Below are 19902 nucleotides of genomic sequence, written 5' to 3' on the forward strand. Positions count from 1 at the left end.
CTTCTTAACCATCCATGTAGCATATTATGGCTCTATTTCCCATATGTTCCTTCCTTTCCCATAGTATATGTGAACCCATTGGACCCATAGTTTACCTTTCTTTTTGCATAGGTTCCACAAGAGCTTGTAATTGCAGCTTTGTTCCACACATGAATATCCAACACATTGAATCCTCCTGCTGATTTTAGGTAGCACACTCTATTCCATGCAAGCAAGGCCTTATTGGTCAGAGTAATGCCTTCATTCCACAAGAACTTCCTACAAGCAGCCGCAATCATATTCACAATCTTCTTAGGCAACAGAAAGATCCGAGACCAAAATGTTTGGATAGAGAACATGACAGTTTTGATCAGTTGAAGTCGACCAGTATATGACAAGAATCTTGATGTCCAGCTGGTGATCCTACCAATCATCTTCTCCAACATGGGGTAATATTATACAATTGTTCGCCTATTTGTACTTAAGGGAACTCCTAGGTACTTTATTGGCAGTACTCCTTTCATAAATCCCAATGTCTCTATGATTTCCCATTGTATATCATTCGCTACCCCACCGAAATAGATGGAACTTTTGTCATTATTAGCCACCAGTCTAGAAGCCTTTGAAAACTCTTTGAAGCATTGATACAACAGTTGAACAGATACCACATCTCCTCTACAGAACAACAGTAGATCATCTGCAAAACCCAGCTGGACAATTCCCATTTTATCACATTTAGGGTGAAAATTGAAATCTGAATTATACTTCAAGGTCTTCAACAATCGATTTAGATATTCCATTGCTAGAACAAACAAGTATAGGGAGAGGGGGTCTCCTTGCCTGAGCCCTTTCATTGCTGGAAAATGTGTGCTAGGTATTCCATTGATATTAATAGAGTATGAAATATTCCTCACACACTGTATCACCTAGTCCACAAAAATAGCAGGAATATTTAAACTTATTAGCACTTGTTCTAAGAAAGGCCACTCAACATAGTCATAGGCCTTTTGCATATCCACCTTTATTATACGCCTGGATGATATTCCTTTCCTTCTATATCCCTTCACAAGTTCATGACTAAGCAAAATATTATCAATAATAACTCTCCCGAGCACAAAAGCAGGTTGACTCTTATCAATTAACAGGTTCATAACATTCTGCAGCCTTTTGGTCATGATTTTGGCTATGATTTTGTATATGACTGTGCAACAAGAGATGGGTTTGAATTGTTTGACAGTAGATGGGTTAGGTACTTTGGGTATGAGGGTGACTAAGGTGCAATTTATAGCCTTACACATATGAGTTGTATTGAAAAAGTTTAGGATAGCCTCAGTTACCTCCCTACCAATCACAGGCCAAGCTTTCTTGTAGAAAATAGCATTTAAACCATCACATCCAGGGGCTTTGAGATCATTTGTATCTGCCAATGTATCATATACTTCTTGCTCAGTGACAGGTTCTATCAGTTGCAGTTGTTGTTCCTTGTTCAACTTTTGTCCTTCATTCATGATTCTGGGGTGAATTGCATGCAATTGTTTAGCTGCATTTCCCAATAACTTTTTATAAAAGTTAGTGACTTCAGTAGTGATCTCTTCTTCTGTTTGAGCTAACACTCTTGTCTCAGTAATTAGACTTCTGATGTTGTTTTTTGTTACTCTATTGTTTACTGACGCATAGAAGTAGGATGTGTTTGAATCCCCCACATTCAACCATTGATTTCTAGATTTTTGTTTCATTATGCTTTCCTCTTTCAAAGACCACTTTTCCAGCTCTAGCTTCAGCTCTTTTTCCTTATCAATTAATCCTTGTTGTTGATTGGTGCTCCTCATCATTTCTTGAGTCTCCTTCAATTGTTGCCTCAATGTATATACTTTTTTCTCAATACTATTTGCATTATGGAGGCATAGTTTCTTTAACTCCTACTTTACTTCCTTCAGCTTTGCCAAGATTTTTTCCATTTGATTGCCTTGAGCACGCTTTGCCCATCCAACCTTCACCACTGTTAAGAACTCTTTATGTTCCGCCACATAGTTGAAGAACCTAAAGGGTATAGGCTTCATTTTGGACTTCACTTCTACATTCAAGCATAGAGGGGAATGGTCTGAGAAATGAGGATCCATAATCTGTATATTCAGCTGGGGAAATTTCAGCAGCCACTCAGCGTTTACCAATGCCCTATCTATCCTGCTATAGATATGGTTATTGGTCCATGTAAATTTCCGACCCACAATCTTCAATTCAGCCATACTAGTATCATCTAGTAACTCCCTGAAATCCTTCACTTCAGTTTCTTGTACATGATTTCCATATATTCTGTCGTCGATGTTTAATACGGCATTATAGTCTCCCATCGCAACCCAAGGTACTTGCTCCCTGCTATGAATTGCCTTTAGTTCAACCCATAATTCTTGTCTATCTCTAACTGTGCGCAGCTCATAAATAGCTGTAAATTTAAAGCTCAAGTGACAAGCATAAAACCTTATCTCTCCATGAATGAATTGTTGATTACTGCTTTTTGGGCTGAAACTTACTATTCTGGGGTTCCAAAGTATCCTTTATTATGTATGCTTATGGTTTTACCTTATAATATAATTTTAGTATGCCTAGTATAAGGATTATACATTAGTTTACTATCAAATATATATAATAATAATAATAATACTCGTAACTATTTTATTTTAATAAGATAAAATATTAGTACAATAAGTATGTACTACACCAAATTTTTTATTGATGATAGTTCTTATCAAATTAACATGTTAAATCATTTCTATATGGAAAGCATATAGTAGTAGATAGTAGACAGAGATTTGTCCCCTATTTATTTTTTTTGATTCCCTGATTAACCTAAAGGTTCTGCTATATTTCTTTATTTTTCTAGAGAGCATAATACTTAGTTTCCACAAAAGTGCATGGTAACTAGTAGTACTATATTATTCTATTTGATATATCATTTTTCTTTAATGTTCTGGTCATATCACTTTCATCTTGAAGTAAGCTTATTGCAGCAAAGACCACACGTGAATTTTTAATATTATTTTGTATTTTCATATATCTGTTTGACACTAATTACTTAGATGATTTGAGTAAACGAAAGTCTATTGTTGAGAATTATATCCAAAATGACATTATGAAGAGTTTAACTCAATAGGTAAGAATTTCCTTCGTATTTGAAATTATTTTTGTCATTTGCTATTAATGATATCAACTTCAATGAGTTCAAGTCGCAATGCACCGTGAGGATAAGACATCAGGATTAAGTCTTGATGCTCCATGATGATAATAGTTGGGTTTGAGTCCCAATTCATTATGGCCTAACATGCCTTTATATTGGTAAAATATTGGGTTTGAGTCCCACTATACCATATTGATGATATAATGATGACTAAAGAAAAATAATATATTTTTCATGAAAAGGCATGAATATTGTCCCACTTGATTTGCTCCATTCTTGAAGTGAATGTGGTAGCGGCGCATAATAAGTCTAAATGGAGACAAGTGGTTGAATAATGAACGTGGGCGTTCCAAAGATCAAAATAATAATAATAATCACTATGATTATAAAAGGAGAACAATAAGTGTTCTCAAAATAGTCCTTCAAAATGTGAAGACAATGTTTACCATCAAATTGATATGAAAAATAATAAAGCACGCCGCTGATTATGATCCATTCCTTGAAGAGAATGTGACTTGTGATAAGCATTGAGAATGCAGACCCATTCCTAAAGGTGAATGTGGCAATATGTGATAAAAGTAATGAATAAAGACATGCAATACATGATTAGATGAATACCACACAACTCACCTCTAAGGGAGGTTTGAGGGAAATAAAGAGAATAAATATTATTGTGTGGTTACATGAATATATCATTGGTCGCATACATGTGATATTCCAAAAAAATAATATTGTTGTGCCTTATAAAAGATTATTAAAGGTAAAATTAAAGCAAGAAATGATCTTGCTTATGATGATTTTGACCATGATAATTTATTATGATATAATTTTCTCCGTGAAGGAGACATTTACCATATGAATGGTGTGATAAAAGATCTTGCAGTATAAAAGTTGTTAAGAGCTCCGGAAAAATTAAGTTGTTACTACCCGGATGAATAAAATTATTCACGACATTGATATTATAAAGTCTCAAAAGAAACTTTTTAAGTTTCAAATGTACAAGTCAAAGTGATTGGCATATTGAGATTATAAATGAAATGAATATTGAATATTGAATATCTTCATATTTCTATAACCATAACGGGTAAATATGAAAGATTACCTAATTTCTTTCTATTTGTACTACACAAATATAAGCATGATGATAGAATCATTTGTCACAAGTAAACTAGAGGTTTACTGAAACAAATATTAGTTGGCATGACTGGTTGACCATCTCGATTCAATTATGATGCGAAAAATTAATTGAGAATTACATTGGCATATATTGAAGAAATATAAGATTCTTCAAGAATTCTATTGTGTTGCTTATTCTCATGATATACCGGTTAAGGTTGAGATTGGATCCCTTAATTTCTGGAACGAATAAAAGGTGATAAATATATGAGCCCAGTCACCTGCCATATGGACCGTTTACTATTATATGATTTTAATAGATGCATCTATTATATGGTCACATGTGCATTTGTTATCAACTTGGAGTTTGGCTTTTGCAAGATTGATTGCTCAAATTATTAGAGCACAGTTCCAGAATATAAATTATGATGATTTATCTTGATAAGCTGGTTTAAATCCAAGCTGGTTTAGAAGAAATTGTATGCCTCCAATTATAGCTAAACCATTGGTTATGAGAACAAAACTGTCAAAATAAAATTTGGTATGTGATGTATTATTTAATATACAATAGCATGTGTACGCATCTAGCCAAGTTATGATAAGTTCTCCCTATCACAATCGGTTCAGGGTCAGGAACTAAATAATTTCCATCTAAAAATATGAATGTGCTATATAATTTAATTATTCCACCACAATGTACAAAGATGGATCCCCAAATAAGACTAGGGATATGTGTTAGTGATCCCAACAATAGGGGGAGAAAATAGGCAGCTGAAAAAGTAATGTATGTAATGAATTATTATGAGTATATCTAGATCCTCGTACAAGAAAATATGAACTTGCAGTTCAAGTGATAATTCATTTACAAAATATTGCCAGGCGTATTTGCTGACCCAAAGCTAAATGTCATATTCAGCTGCTAATGCTCCAAATAAAATAAAGTTTATAATGAATAGAGTCTATGGCATGCATGAAGCATAATAGACTAATCGGTTCCAAAGATAAAACTCCTTGAAGAAGAAGAGGAGCAAATGTTCAAGATGGTCATAATAAGGAGGCAAGTGCTCTAGAAGAGCACCGCGACATAACACTTCATAAGACTTTATGGGAGAGGCTCAGGTACTTGAAAATAACGAGATAAAGAGATCTCAATAAGTTATGTCTTTATTGGGTAATAATAGAATCGATATAAAATGATCGTCGACGATATTGTTAATATAATGTAGCGCTCAATATTATTAATACTGACGAGGATCTTGAGCTCAAATCTGTCATGAAATTTGGACAGATAAATGATTGGCCAAATGAAAAATATGCAATGAAAATTGATTTTACCTAAAAAATATGAAGTTGAACGGATAGTCCCAACACCCGAAAGTATAAAGCCAGTAGAGGTATAAATGTGTTCTTGTGCGAAAAAAAAGGTCAAGTCGATAGACATAAAGACGACTTGTGTCACAAGAAGATTTATAAATATCTTGGCATTGATTATATAGAGACATGTTCTCTTGTGGTGGATGTAGTCATTTCAGGTTTTAATCTGGCAATACATAAAAAATTTGATATGCGTATAATGGAAATCATTGAAGGATTTAAATTGTTCTGAAGCATATTAATGTTTCCAAAAAATTTATTAAATAAAGTTTCAAAAATCCTTATACGGATTGAAACAATCAGGGCACATGTGGTATAATCGCCTGAGTGAGTACCTGTTGAAAGAAGGGTACAAGAATGATTCGATTTGTCCTTGTGTCTTTATAAAGAGATCTGGATCTGAATTTGTTATAATCGTCGTGTATGTTGATGATTTAAATATCATTGGAAATGAGCTTCCTAAAGCAGTAAACTGTTTAAAGAAAAAATTTGAAATGAAAGATCTTGGAAAGACAAAATTTTGTCTTTGTCTACAAATTGAGTATATGAAATATGGGATTTTGTCCATCAATTAGCATACACTAAAAAGATTTTAAAGCGATTCTATATGGATAAAACACATCCATTGAGTATCCCGATGGTTGTGAGATCACTCGATATAAATAAAGATCTATTCCGACCTCATAAAAATAATGAAGAGCTTCTTGGTCCCGAAATACCATATCTTAGTACAATTGGTGCACTAATGTATCTTGCTAACATTACAAGGTCTGGCACAACTTTTTCAGTTAATGTCTTAATAATATATAGCTCTGCTCATACAATGAGATATTGGAATGGAATCAAATACATATTGCAGTATCTAAAAGGAACTACCGATATGAGCTTATTTTATGGCAATGATTACAATCCCGAACTTGTTGGTTTTGCTTATGTTAGGTATTTATCTGATCCACACAAGACTCGATCTCAAACAAGCTATGTGTTTACATGTGGAGGCACTGTCATATCTTGGCGATCTACTAAGCAATTAATTGTGGCTACTTCATCTAATCATGCTAGGATAATTGTTATTCATGAAGTAAGTCGAGAATGTGTATGGTTGAGGTCTATAATATATCTTATTAGAGACAAATGTGGTTTGAGGTGTGACAAACTACCCACAATTTTATATGAAGACAATGCAGCATGCATAGCCTAATCGAAGGGAGGATTCATAAAAGGAGATTGGACAAAGCACATTTCACCAAAGTTATTTTTCACACATGATCTTCAAAAGAATGGTGATATCAATGTGCAACAGATTCGTTCAAGTGATAGTATGGCTGATTTGTTCACCAAATCTCTACCGACGTCAACCTTCAATAAACTAGTGTACAAGATTGGGATGCGAAGGATCAGGATGTGAATTGATACTCTCATCAGGGGGAGTTAATACGCATTGTACTCTTTTTCCCTTACTAAGTTTTGTCCCAATGGATTTTTCTTGAAGGTTTTTAACGAGGCAACCAAATGGCGTATTTCTAAACATGTGTACTCGTTTTCCTTCACTAGGATTTTTTTTTCCATAATTTTTTTTTCTAATAAGGTTTTAACGAGACACATTATTTATGGACATCCAAGGGGGAGTGTTATAAGAAAAATTAAATTATGGTGGATGTCTTCTCTTCCTCCATGATCTTCTCAAATGCTTAATGACATATTCGATGACATATATATTTCTATGTTTAAGTACATATTCAATGACATATTTTTCTTCACTTTTCATGCCTATATAAAGGCCTTGTACTAGATAGGAAAAAATACACAATTGAAGAAGAAATAAGAATCTCTCATCTCTTTGAAGAAATGAGAATCTCTCATCTTTTTCACTCTATATCTCTTATCTTATTTTTCCTTATTTTATATTGTTACTTTGAGTTATATTCCATAACATACCTCAATTTTTATACCGTAAATTTTCATATACCTAATTCTTACCAAAATTCTGCAGTGGGACCGAATTACTTCCCCTCTCATTTACCCACTATAAAATACTCTCTCCCAAGTATGGCGGGAAAAGAAACCTAAAATCCCCAAATTATCTTTTCAGTTTTCGCCAAACACAGAGTTGTTTCAATGGCGGAAATAGAGAAGCAGAAAGACAAGGACAAGGAGAAAGTACCAGCAGCAGCAGCAGCAGTACAAATCGAGCAAGAGGGTCTGCCCAAGACTATCGTACGCAGGCTTGTGAAGGATAAGCTTTCCCAATTATCCACCGATACTGATATCTCTCTTCTCCGCGACTCTCTCCTTGCCTTCTCCGAAAGCGCCCGCATTTTCATCCATTACCTCTCCGCCACGTAAGCTCTTCCTGGGTTTTGCATATTAACTTCAATTTATTCCTTTTTCTAAAATAAAATTCCACAAATTCCCCGGAAATTATGAAAAGAGTACTGATTGATTTGATGTGAAATTAGGTGTTTTTGAGCTCTTTTGATCCAGAATTTTATAGAGTCTTTACAAAATTAATCCTTTTTTTCTGATTGATTGTGATGTTATTGAGGTTCATTTTTTTTTTTTAAAGTTGAAATTTAGGATTGTTAATTGACTTGAAGTTGGCTTGTTTTGGGACTTTAGGTTTTTTCTGAAATTTTGTGATTTAGGATTTAATGTGGTTCTGTGTATTGGCTATTCTTTTACTGGTTGATAGTTAAATTTTGTGTGATGTAGTAGGGAGACCCTAAAAATTGGAAATCAATGAATATAAAGTGATCGGTTGTGGATCTGAGCAAACAATAATTAATGGATTGGTTGAAGTGGAACATAAAAAGGCATGCTTTGTGTTGGCAGCTGAGAAAATGGAGAACAAATTGGATTATTGTCGGTGGATGTTGAAAGAAGATGGAAAAAATGTTTTCTTTCTCTCTTTTATAATATTCCAGTTCAATGAGTGAGCTCATTTGAGATGCTCAATTGCAGTGCTAATGACATATGCAAGGAGTCTAAGAGGCAGACGATAAATGCGGAGGATGTGTTCAAGGCTCTTGAAGAGATTGAGTTTCCCGAGTTCATTGAGCCTCTTAGAGCTTCTCTCGAGGGTCAGTTTCTTTTCACTGTTCTAAATTCTTTAATGATTATGTATTTTTTCTCATGATGTTGAGTACGTTTCCATCTTAGGCCTACAAATCCTTTTATTCACAAATTCTTACAATCACATGTCATCTTTGTGGTCAGATTTCTGGATTGTTGTGTGTATTTACTTCTTATATATTTCTTTCAGCATTAAGAGAACACGTGCTACAGTAATGAATAGTATATCACTTGGCAAACCAAAGTGTTGATAACAGTTAATCTGATTTCTCTTATTCTTCTTATTGCTTGAAAGCATTAGCAATATCTTTCTACTAAAACTAAGTTATATCACTGAACTAAATTTGCCAGAGGCGGGCTAATGAAAGATGATTGGCTTCTTCACTTTGCCATGCAAATACAGCTGTCGAGTTAAATATTACTCCCTCTATCCCATTTTATGTGCCACACTTTCCCTTTTAGTGTGTTCCCAAAAGGCCAAAAGAATGACACCTTTGGCAGGTTATGTAGCATGATCAGGTGTATGTAGGGGTGGGCGTTCGGGCAGTTCGGATTGCATATGAAAATTTCGATTTGGATTTTCGGTTTTCGGATTGAAGAAATGACAATCCAAATCCAATCCAAATAAGTTTGGATTAGATCGGATTTTTAAGTTCGGTCTTGGATTAATCGGTTTGGATATTTTGGATTTTCGGTTTTGAGCTTATAAATTGAGATGTTTTTTCTTTTTACAAAAATGAATATCCAAATAAAGTACTCATGTTAAATGCCTGAAAAGTTCCTCATTCTCACCTTAATCATCCAAATGAAATATTCAAGTAATGAAATTATTATCCAAAGAATACAATAGAGACATTAATACGGCCGATAAGAAGTAGAAATAGTAAAACCATGTTCAAATAGAAAGTATTCTCATAGTAACTTAGACTACTTAGTAATTAATATTGAATATATGAGATACTATCTAATGGGTAGGGTATTGAACTTGTACTATTGACATGGATAATGGACTAAATATAAAGTATAAGAATTTTGGATTTTCGGATATCCAAAAATTCAAAGTACCAAATCCAATATCCCAATCCGAAATCCAAAAATTTTAAAAATTAAATCCAAAATCCATATCTTAACCCGAAAATCCAAACCAAAAATCCAAAAAATTCAGATTTTGGTTTGGATTTTGGGTTTGCCCCAACTATGCCCACCCCTAGGTGTATGATTACCGGATAGCTTGTTTAGGTCAACAGTTAAGCATATTTATACTAGTGACTAGAAAATTCTTTGTCCTTTGTTTTCCTAAAACCAAAGCTGCGCTACAGCCTCATCAAGTTGGAGGATGGCACTTGTTGAGGTCTTCCTGAATAAGATGGGATGTTCTGTGTTTGAAACTCTTCAATTTTATTTTAGTAACATGGAGAAGCTAGGGTACCACGTACATTAGTTCAAATAGATTAGATCACCTTGCATTACTATGGGAAGTTGGCGTTCTGGCTTTATCTGAAACCTCTCTCCCACCCAAATAAAGAAGGTAGAAAGAAAGACCGGAGTATTAATATCTATGCACTTCCTCGTTGCTACTCACACTGCAAAGAATCGTTTAATTTTTACATATATTTGGTTAAAATGAGAAATAAAGGTCGGAAATGATCAGCTATGCCAATTCTGTTGTGTTAGGGCAAAGAGATTTGAAGGTAATGAATAGTTGGTGAGGAGTATGGCCAGATATTGTTAGAGCCATATCAGAGGAGTAGATGACTAGATGTGTATCAATACACAGGTCTAAAGCCAATACAAAAGGTTGCTAATGATGACTGTTTTTGTCTTCCGACGATGGCTAATTATTGAGGAACAGAAATGTGAAACAAGGTTTCACATTAAGCTTGTTCAGAGGTACTCTATTAAGGGTCAAAACAACAAAAAGAGCTGAAATTAGACAATAAATGCTCATAGTTGTTTCTATCGGAACATATTTTAGGTCGGGGATAATTTTGAGAGTTGACAGACACACTAGCTCTCTTTACCTTGTACAAGTTGAGCATAATGTTGCTTATTGATCACTGTCGCTGATCTTGTTATCGGTCTTAATACCAAGTATATGCAAATATACAACTTTACTAGTAGTGTATCTTTGTCTCACCTAACCAGGACATGTAGTGAGTATTAGAACCAATATGTCCCGACTTATTATACCCAAGTATTTAAAATCATATGAATTAGAAGGAAAAAACTATTTTCCATTTTTTGTCACTATGAAGTACATGTATGTAGATATTCTTCTCATCAGTTATGCAATTTATCTGATATTTCACACAATCAAACCTCTTTTACTCCCTTTTTAATGGAATATATAATCATCACCTCATTGAATCTCCACTTTAAACTATAATGAACCATCAATATTGTAATTCTACCTTGTCTGGGATCATCTTTGATTCTAATTGGTGTCCTAGTTCGAGATACCTCTTGTGATAAGCTTCAGAGAGTCAGAAAAGTATCATTTGCTTGTCATGCATTTAACATCCTTAAATGGTAAAATTCAGAGAACTCTGTGCAGTCTCGATATATGTGTGATAAGTGATAGATTATTGTTTTATCTGCGCTTAGTTATCTGATTACATGTGAGGCACTATGATATCAAAGAATGTTTATTGTGAATGAACTTACAGCTATCTTTGCCTTTATGTTTTCTTTCTTTTTGCAGTATTCAGACAAAGGAACTCTAAAAGGAAGTCAGGATCATCGAAGTCCACAGAATCTAACAAAAAAGCGAAGCTGAAAGAACCTGTGGAAAATGGGAAGGGCAAGATGAAAGAGCAACCCTCTGACACTGAAAATGAAGATGGACAAGCTGGCGAGCAACCCTCTGATAATGAAAATGAAGAGGGGCAAGCTGCCGAGCAACCCTCTGATAATGAAAATGAAGATGGACAAGTTGAAGGCGAGGATAGTGCTGATGAATAAGGAGATTATTGCACTTGCATTCTCTGCTAGGAATACGAGTAGGAGGTTGTCCTATCTATTAGACATCTTACTCATGCCTTGTTATCCCTCAAACTCTGTAATCTTGGATGCAAAATGAACAAACAGTTAATAGAGTTATGTTACCGAGCAAAATGAAGATATTTGGGAATTTATTGTCCTTTCGTCCATCCTCATGTTCAGTGTGTTTCTTTCTGTAATATCGCGCATTTCTTTTTTTTTTTAATTACATTTTTATTTGAGATATTGTCCATTTGTCCTCTGGTTAAGGAATGCCCACATGAGTTAGTCAATGTGTTCAAACACAGGGAAAAGATTTTCATATAGGTAATATTGAGCTTTGCTAAAGTGGCACGTTTAAGCCCATAGTTCATTCTGGTAGTTTGTGAAGATTACAAAAAGCTAACAAAAATACATCTTATATTGTATTTGAGATACTATCTCCTCGTTGCCTCAATGCCACCATCGATTTCCTGTTCTGATCCAATGCTCATTAATCTCGTATTTTATAGACAAGTGATTACTGATTGTGTTTTTCATCTGTAATATTTTGTTTTCATGTTGGAGATACAGTAAGGCAACTACAACTTGCAAAAGTGATAAGTAACGTGGTATAAGAGTGAGTTTATTTATCTCTATATTTAATAAAATACTTAGATTTAGAGTTGAATCAAAGCTATTTATAAACTAGGAAAGTCCTTGGCTTCCCGGGAAAAAAAATTAGAAATAGCAAGATTTACAACTTATAATTGAAAATAGTCAGAGTTTCAAAAGTAATCGAAATTTAGCTACTTTTTCTTCAGGTAAAGATAAAATCTAAACAAAAACACCCTTAAAAATCCGGAAATATTTCAGTATAATATGCTGGAGTTCGAATTTTTTACATATGAGAGTTCAACATAATATGCTAGAAGTTTATACGCAGGAGCTCCATAATCCAACATATTATGCTGGAACTTTTCGTGTTTCAGCAAAATAGTGGCGATTTTTCAATAACTTTGTAATTACTGGCTATATTTCAATTACCAGTCCAAAAACTGGCTAGCCCGTGTTATTTTCACTGCTTCCCAATGCTACATTCAAAAGCCAAAAAGGACTTTCAATATTAAGGAACGAATCAACAACAAACTTAAAAGGGCATACAACTCATTTTCTTAACATAACTGGCATGACTACCTTAATAATTAAAGGCGTGATTGCAAGTAGTTATTGGATGTATTTGTGAATTAATTATAATTTAAGGAGTATAATTTTATTCTATAATTCATAGGGGCGAGGGTAAAGAATTTCTTGTGATTAGGTACTGAATCACTAAGGTGACTAGAGTTTAGGCTACTATGTGATACTTCCTGTCAAAATTACTAGCATATTTGCAGAACAAACAGCTCTGCAGATGCGACTAGAGATAGTAATTCAAAAGAAACTACAACCACTTGAAATCAACACAGGCTCAAAATGCAGTAGTTACTGCACTTCAAATAGGAAATGTTCATTTTTCTCACCTCATTGATAACTGCATGTTACTCCTCCTCAGGCTGGTAATCCGACTCTGAAGCACACATACAGAGAAGCTAACCAATGTAGCTGACTAACTAGCTAAGGGTGGAAGCAAATAGAAAGTTCTTAAGAGCTCAAAGCTATATCCCTTTCCCCCACCCTTTGCATCTAAATATGTTGTTAAACGACTCCCTGGGACCTATATTCCACTTTTAAGTCCCTCATAACAATTGAAAGGAAGATCTCATAAAACTGTTCCCAACAGGTAAACGAGAATGGTGTTCAATTTTGAGCAACAATCATATTATTGTGTACACCTTTTTAACAATAAAACAATGTGACTAACTAAAACACTATAACAGCTTTGTCCTTCAACTTACTGAAGACAGGCAACAACAGAGGGAGATACACAAGCATGCTACCTAATTCCTACAGTTTAATTTCTCATTTTCTTAAAAGTTGGTCAAGAATTTACTACGACAAAAGTAGAAAAAAGTACACCAAAACTATGAGAACTTGGTCATCTAACACGGTTGAACAGGAAGCATCAACATTTCCAAATAAACAAATAGAGACGCTAAAGTTTCTTTAACCTCATAAAATACTTCCAAATAAGGAGACACTGACAGTAGGATTGAGCCATAATAATTGCCGCAGGAAGCATCACTGAATTTGTGTGCACAGAACGTAGAATGATTCTTCACTATTGTTTAACAAACATTCAAAGGGGTGAAGCATACAAAAAGACTAGTATTCATTCCTTATACAGAAAAGTTAAGATGAAATGAAAAGGAAAAAGGTAAGGATGAATTCATCCACAAAATCATCAGAGAGCCCAAGACTGGTAATTCACTCTTTCACCAACTTAAACCTTCATTTCTCTGCTTTCTCCACCTCCTCCTCCTCCTTCTCACCATACCGGCGCTTAAACTTTGCAATCTGACCAATACTTTGTGCCATTTGACGCCTTGCTCTAATGTGATAAACCTTGCCTGTTTGGTGTATTTTGGTCATCATAACATGCATCAATCGGCCACTTTGCGTCACATAGGATATCCATTGCATTTGAGGGTGAATTCCTTTCTTCATTTTCCCTGGAAATAGACCTACAATTCAGTAGCAATACAATTTCCCTTCCGAACTAATTCATGTGATACAACAAACCTTCTTTTATTTGGAATAGGTAACAACAAATTAATCAGCAGCACAAAGTGCTGGAAACCATATTTACAAGTTACCAAAGATAGCAAAATTTAGAAAAACTATATACTGCTCGGCCTACAGAGATTCTATGACTTCTATGAGAGATTCAGCTTCATCTGCATACTTCTCTTTACACTAAAAGTACAACAACAAACCCAGTGTAAACACAAAGGTAGGGTCTGGGGAGGGTAGTGTGTACGCAAACCTTACCCCTACCTTGAGAAGGTAGAGAGGCCGTTCTTTACACCAAAAGCGAAATAACAAAATACAACCAATCTTTTCTGAGTCAACGAGATTCTTTCATATGAGAACTCATTTAAGCTTTCATCATAACAATGTGAAGTAAGAGGGCTTTTTCACATTACTCCTGGCTATATGTTTATGGCCTGTAAAACCTTTTAATGAAGAAAAAGAGATCGGGGCAAAGAAGACACTATAAAAGGTGAATGGATAAATTTCGTAATTTCGACTGTGTCATGAAAACTTCTGAAGAGTAAATTTTGAAAACAAAGTATTTTCTTCTTTCAAATACTACTGTCAGTAAATTTCTCCCTAATCCAAAAACAGAGCATCAAAATTTTGGCTTTGACCAAGTGAAAAATGGGGTTGATGGTGTTGGCTAAAAACGAAAAAAGGCAAATCTCAAATTTTACTGGTATGAGAGCTCTACTATTATACTCAACAATAAACTTCTGCAACTTTCAATCAGTCTCTTGCCCATAAACAAAATCGGTTTTTACAGGATAGCTAAGCCACAAGGTAAACGGTGCTGCCAAAGAACTGAGATGATGCTAATTCCCAATCTATCTACAGATAATCAATGATTCAATGACATCAAAAGCAGACTGATCTACATGATGTGGTTCTATCACTAGGGAACTGTGTGTACTTTCCACTAGCCTTGTTCGAACCAAAATACAATGTCAGATACCCATTCCCACAACAACAGCTAGTGGAAAATTCTGCTTTGAAAAATCTATTTGGATGATCTAATCACACAAACAGTCATCCTATCCATCGCCTATTTGACATATAACTAATTTCATATGGTCGAATGTGCAAAGGAAATTGCAGTTGTAATCGAACTAGCAATAATTATTGTTATGATAAAAACCAAAAATCATTTTAAACAGACAAAAACCTAGTATTCTATTATCCTTGCACTTAAAAATTCCAATATTTACTGTTTTATGCACCTATATAGTAACATAGTATGTATATAACAATCAGGAAGAAATGAATGAGCATATAAACAGAAAAAAACTAATGCAACATCTGAAGAATATACAGAAATGAAATCTTCATACGGCATAGAAAGAGCTCACGATTGTCAAAAATTTAAAAACCTAGTAAACCCTAACAATACAACAAGGTACAGCCACTTCACGTACACAAGCGCATAGCGGCATATATATATATATATAGAGAGAGAGAGAGATGAACAGTGGTCTCACCTTGTTTATTCAGGTCGGAGAGAGAACCTAGAGAGAGAAAGAGAGTGATACTTTGCTGCGTTTTGGGGGTTTTACGTTTTCGGAAAGGGCAGTATGCGGGCCGTTGTTCAGTGGACCAGCCCAACATTTTCTTGGGCCTAGACAAGGCCTTTAAGAGGTTCAATTGTTTAGAGAGGAAAATGTTCAAATTTGTCCATGTAATGGCATGGTATGACAACGCATGTAGAGAATTGATAATTTTTTAGCCTTCTTTTACGTTTGGCAAAGACAACCCAAAAAAAATTGATATTATATAGTCAAATCCTAAAAAAACCTAGTTACTTATTATTCTCTTTCCATGTATCTCTTCTTCTCTCTCCCCATATTTCTTCTTCAATCTTTTCTTCTTTTCTCTCCCCGTAATCTTCTTAAAGTTGTACAAAACCATTATAATCTGGATCAAGTAAAATGAAAAACAACACTAGTAGACGCAAAAAAAACCATCAATCAACTGATCTCTCTCAAAAAAATTACCCAGTAATTCAAATTATAAAAATATATTCCATTGAAAAGTTTGTTGAATATACCATCAGATCCTTAAATGATGAAATACACAACCTGCAGGGAAGAGAATTTCTTTAGCCTCAAGTTCAAAAAATACTACAAGACAACTTGATTGTGGTTTTTCAGTCAATGACCTTAATACTGCTATTATGACATGAATTACAGATGAAAATAGGCTCTACTCCGAGACATTCCCTCTTCTTATCCTTCTTTTTCAAGAGGCAATTTCCATTTTTTTTAATTGTGAAAAACTGTATGATTTTGAGATGGTCATCTACGTATATCACCATGTATACATTCATGTATATTCTATTATATCGTGATATACATTATTAGATTTGGCACTATAAGATTAAATCGAAATCAAATCGTCCAATTTGATTTTAAGAGGGCGAAATACATTCTGAATAAACTTACTTCATTTTGTTCTTGATCAAAGAAGGAAAATAAATTTTTGATAACATGTTTAGAGCAAGTTGTGGGAGTAAATAAATTTTTGATATACATTTTAATATATAAAGAATGAAAATAAATTTTTGATATACACAAAGAAGGAAAATAAACTTGTGATATTTATTTTGGCATACACATATTCGATGTGTTATATTGCAATATATAAATAGTACAAATATTTTTATTGTGATATACATTGATAAACAATAAATTTTAAACAACTATAATTTTATATTTTAGATAAACAAAGAATGAAAATAAAATTTTAATATACATTTTGATATACACAAAGAAGTAAAAGTAAAGTTGTGATATACAAGTTTTTGTTGTAATATATATTTATTGGCTATCTGATGCCAATATTTATAAGTAAGACTTTTTTCTGCTAATTATATTGGTAAGTTGTCATACCAGGCCAAAACCCCTTCTGAAATAGTCTAAATTTGCATTTCATTAATCAGTAGAGTCGTTTGCGTCTTTGCCTTCACAAATGTAGCATATATTTATCCTTATTAACTAAAGGTCTACCATATTAATTAGTCTTTATTCGTTTAGATTAACAGAAAAACATGTGATGTGGCTAAATAATTAATCTCTTTTCTCTGACAAAAAATGACCAATAAAGTAAAACTAGATAGACAGTCAGATTTTTTTATTTATTTTTTATAAAAATAATTAAAATGACTGTTGATGCTCATTCTTACCCCTATCAATTATAAATTAATCTCGCATAACCCATCTTCCTTACCCTTTATTTCTAAATCATATGAAAACTTGCCAAATTAATTAAGAATTTAAGTCTCTACAATGTTATTTGTCATTAAATTTCAATCATGTTTCTTCTAACTCGGGATGAGAAGAAATTTGGCAAAGGAAGAAATAGGAGTTTACCTGCTAAAATAGTATTGTATACTTTAAACAAGTTTTTAAAAAATATTTTAAAACCATTTCATAGTTTTATTTTTTCTAATATGTTGACATATGGATTCATCGCAAGCCTTATCATAGTGGTTCAACGGTTATTAATTGGCTACCTAGGAATAAAATTAACATAATTCCTAAAGCATGAAAGTAACTATGGCGTTAGAGAGAATCGGAAATCTTTAACAGTAAAAAATTTAAAATATTTCTAAACTCTTAAAACTCTTAAAATATTTCTACATATTTAATATGTTAATGGGGAAAAACGGGCTTCTCCAATGCACTCCCTAAGTGTATCTCTCAAGAGATGGCACTCAAGTTTCAATTGTGTTTTACTCTTGTGCACTTGGCTCTTAGGCTATTTTTCCAACTCTTGCACTTTACAACTCAAGGAATTTCCTTCAATCTCGTTAAGAATCAACAATTCAAATGTCACCAAGTATATTCTTATTATCGATTCGGAGTGGAGTTTATGGCAAAACAAATAAGTACAAAAACTAAACAAAGAACAACAATAACAACAACAACTCAGTATAATTCCACTAGTGGGGTCTGGGGAGAGTAGGTGTACGCAGACCTTACCCTTACCCTGGGTAGAAAGGCTGTTTCCGATAGACTCTCGGCTCCCTCCATCCAAGAACTCTCCACCTTGCTCTTGGGGTGACTCGAACTCACAACCTCTTGGTTGAAAGTGGAGAGTGCTTACCACTAGAGCAACCCACAAAGAAGAATCAAGAATATCACAACGAAGCTAGAGGAAAAAAAACACAAAAGTAATATCACGACACAAATTTGCACAAAAGACCTAGATAACAACTAAGTATGGACTAATACTTGAAGTAATTTAGCCTAGAAGACAAGAATACATAAGAAATATGAAATAGAAAATTATTTTTCCATAATAGATCAGATACCAATTGATATGGAGCATAAATTTTGAAGCAAGGAATCAACTCAAAAGTCCAATTTTTCTTGAAAAATTCGCACTAACAAAATAGCTCAATTTTGGAACTCAAAATTGACCCCTAAATCATTATTAAATCCCAAAATTGGAACCTAATATAGTAACCCATGAATCAAATAACTCAAATCCAAAGGTGGGGCAAATATTCGCACAAAATAAGCTCCAAAACTCAACTTTCGCACTCTATATCATGCTAAAATTTCAGCCGCGAGGATGGGTGAAAAAGAAATCAAAATTTTAATCCAAATCAGCTCCAAATACTCTCAAATTTAAAACACAACCTTACAACATCAATACAAACAAACCCAAGTAAAACCTAATTGAAACAAAACTCTCCTTTGCAAAATCTGATTTTCGAACCAAGCTTCAAAAGAGCTTCAATGGAGTTTTCTTCTAAATTTTCCAGCCACTATATTCAAACAAGTAATTATTCAAAGGTTCCAACCATAGTACTAAGCCCATGCAACAACTTCCACACAATTCCAATAGTGTAATCAGTAATTCTTTTTATTTTTTATTTTTTATAATGCAACTCTTATACGTAATGGCCGATTTTCGAAAATCTTGCACCAAAGTTTCGCTATTAACAATTTAACAATTTTCAATAACAAATAGCACTCCATATCAATGGTTTCACTCAATACAATAGTCAATAATATATCCACAACAATGATTTTTTTGTTGGATATTATTCTTCAACTTTTAACCCCCCAAATGAGTATTGTTTGGATTTCAACTCAACGGATCAGCTGAGAGATAATTGGCTCAGCTCTGATTTAGCTTTCAAACTACATACGCATACTCAAAACTCAGAATAGCAAACACAAGCAAGGGGTAAAACTGTGGAACTTGATGAACAAGTAAAACTCTTTTTTTTTTTTTTTTTTAATTTCTTTTTTTCCGGATTTCATAAAATCAAATCCTAGACAGTGAGTATAGGAATAATCACTAATCCAAGCTCTGATATCATATCAAGATGATACGAAATCAAATACGCACAAGCAAATAAAATAAACAAGTAAAAAAACAAAATAGGGTAAAAGGATAACACAAGAAATTAGAGGGAGGAATAGAAATCGGAAGAACGAATGAATAATCAATGCAAGGGAGAAGGAAATGAACTTATAATTGAATCCACAACAAGGAATATCCAAATGAGGTTGATTAAGAGA

General features: G+C 33.8%; 4 protein-coding genes across 4 annotated transcripts; 1 reads left to right on the plus strand and 3 right to left on the minus strand.

The window, feature by feature from the left end:
* Positions 1 to 434: 434 nt before the first annotated feature.
* LOC138901965 (uncharacterized) lies at positions 435 to 1811 on the minus strand. Its single transcript, XM_070189766.1, has 2 exons — positions 1317 to 1811; positions 435 to 905 (listed from the first exon to the last, which is right to left on the minus strand). Exons 1-2 carry the CDS (start codon positions 1809 to 1811, stop codon positions 435 to 437), a joined length of 966 nt encoding a protein of 321 aa, XP_070045867.1.
* An 87-nt stretch (positions 1812 to 1898) lies between these two features.
* LOC138901966 (uncharacterized) lies at positions 1899 to 2330 on the minus strand. The gene has a single exon (XM_070189767.1). The coding sequence runs from the start codon at positions 2328 to 2330 to the stop codon at positions 1899 to 1901; it is 432 nt and encodes a 143-aa protein (XP_070045868.1).
* Positions 2331 to 7643: 5313 nt separating this feature from the next.
* On the plus strand, positions 7644 to 11865 carry LOC104099883 (DNA polymerase II subunit B4). Its single transcript, XM_009607016.4, has 3 exons — positions 7644 to 7986; positions 8606 to 8724; positions 11418 to 11865. Exons 1-3 carry the CDS (start codon positions 7763 to 7765, stop codon positions 11675 to 11677), a joined length of 603 nt encoding a protein of 200 aa, XP_009605311.1. The 5' UTR covers positions 7644 to 7762; the 3' UTR covers positions 11678 to 11865.
* Positions 11866 to 13826: 1961 nt separating this feature from the next.
* LOC104099884 (uncharacterized) lies at positions 13827 to 15997 on the minus strand. Its single transcript, XM_009607018.4, has 2 exons — positions 15850 to 15997; positions 13827 to 14286 (listed from the first exon to the last, which is right to left on the minus strand). The coding sequence occupies exons 1-2, from the start codon at positions 15974 to 15976 to the stop codon at positions 14066 to 14068; spliced, it is 348 nt and encodes a 115-aa protein (XP_009605313.2). The 5' UTR covers positions 15977 to 15997; the 3' UTR covers positions 13827 to 14065.
* Positions 15998 to 19902: the final 3905 nt, after the last annotated feature.

This window comes from Nicotiana tomentosiformis, chromosome 11 (assembly GCF_000390325.3).
Source record: "Nicotiana tomentosiformis chromosome 11, ASM39032v3, whole genome shotgun sequence".
Lineage (NCBI taxonomy): Eukaryota > Viridiplantae > Streptophyta > Magnoliopsida > Solanales > Solanaceae > Nicotiana > Nicotiana tomentosiformis.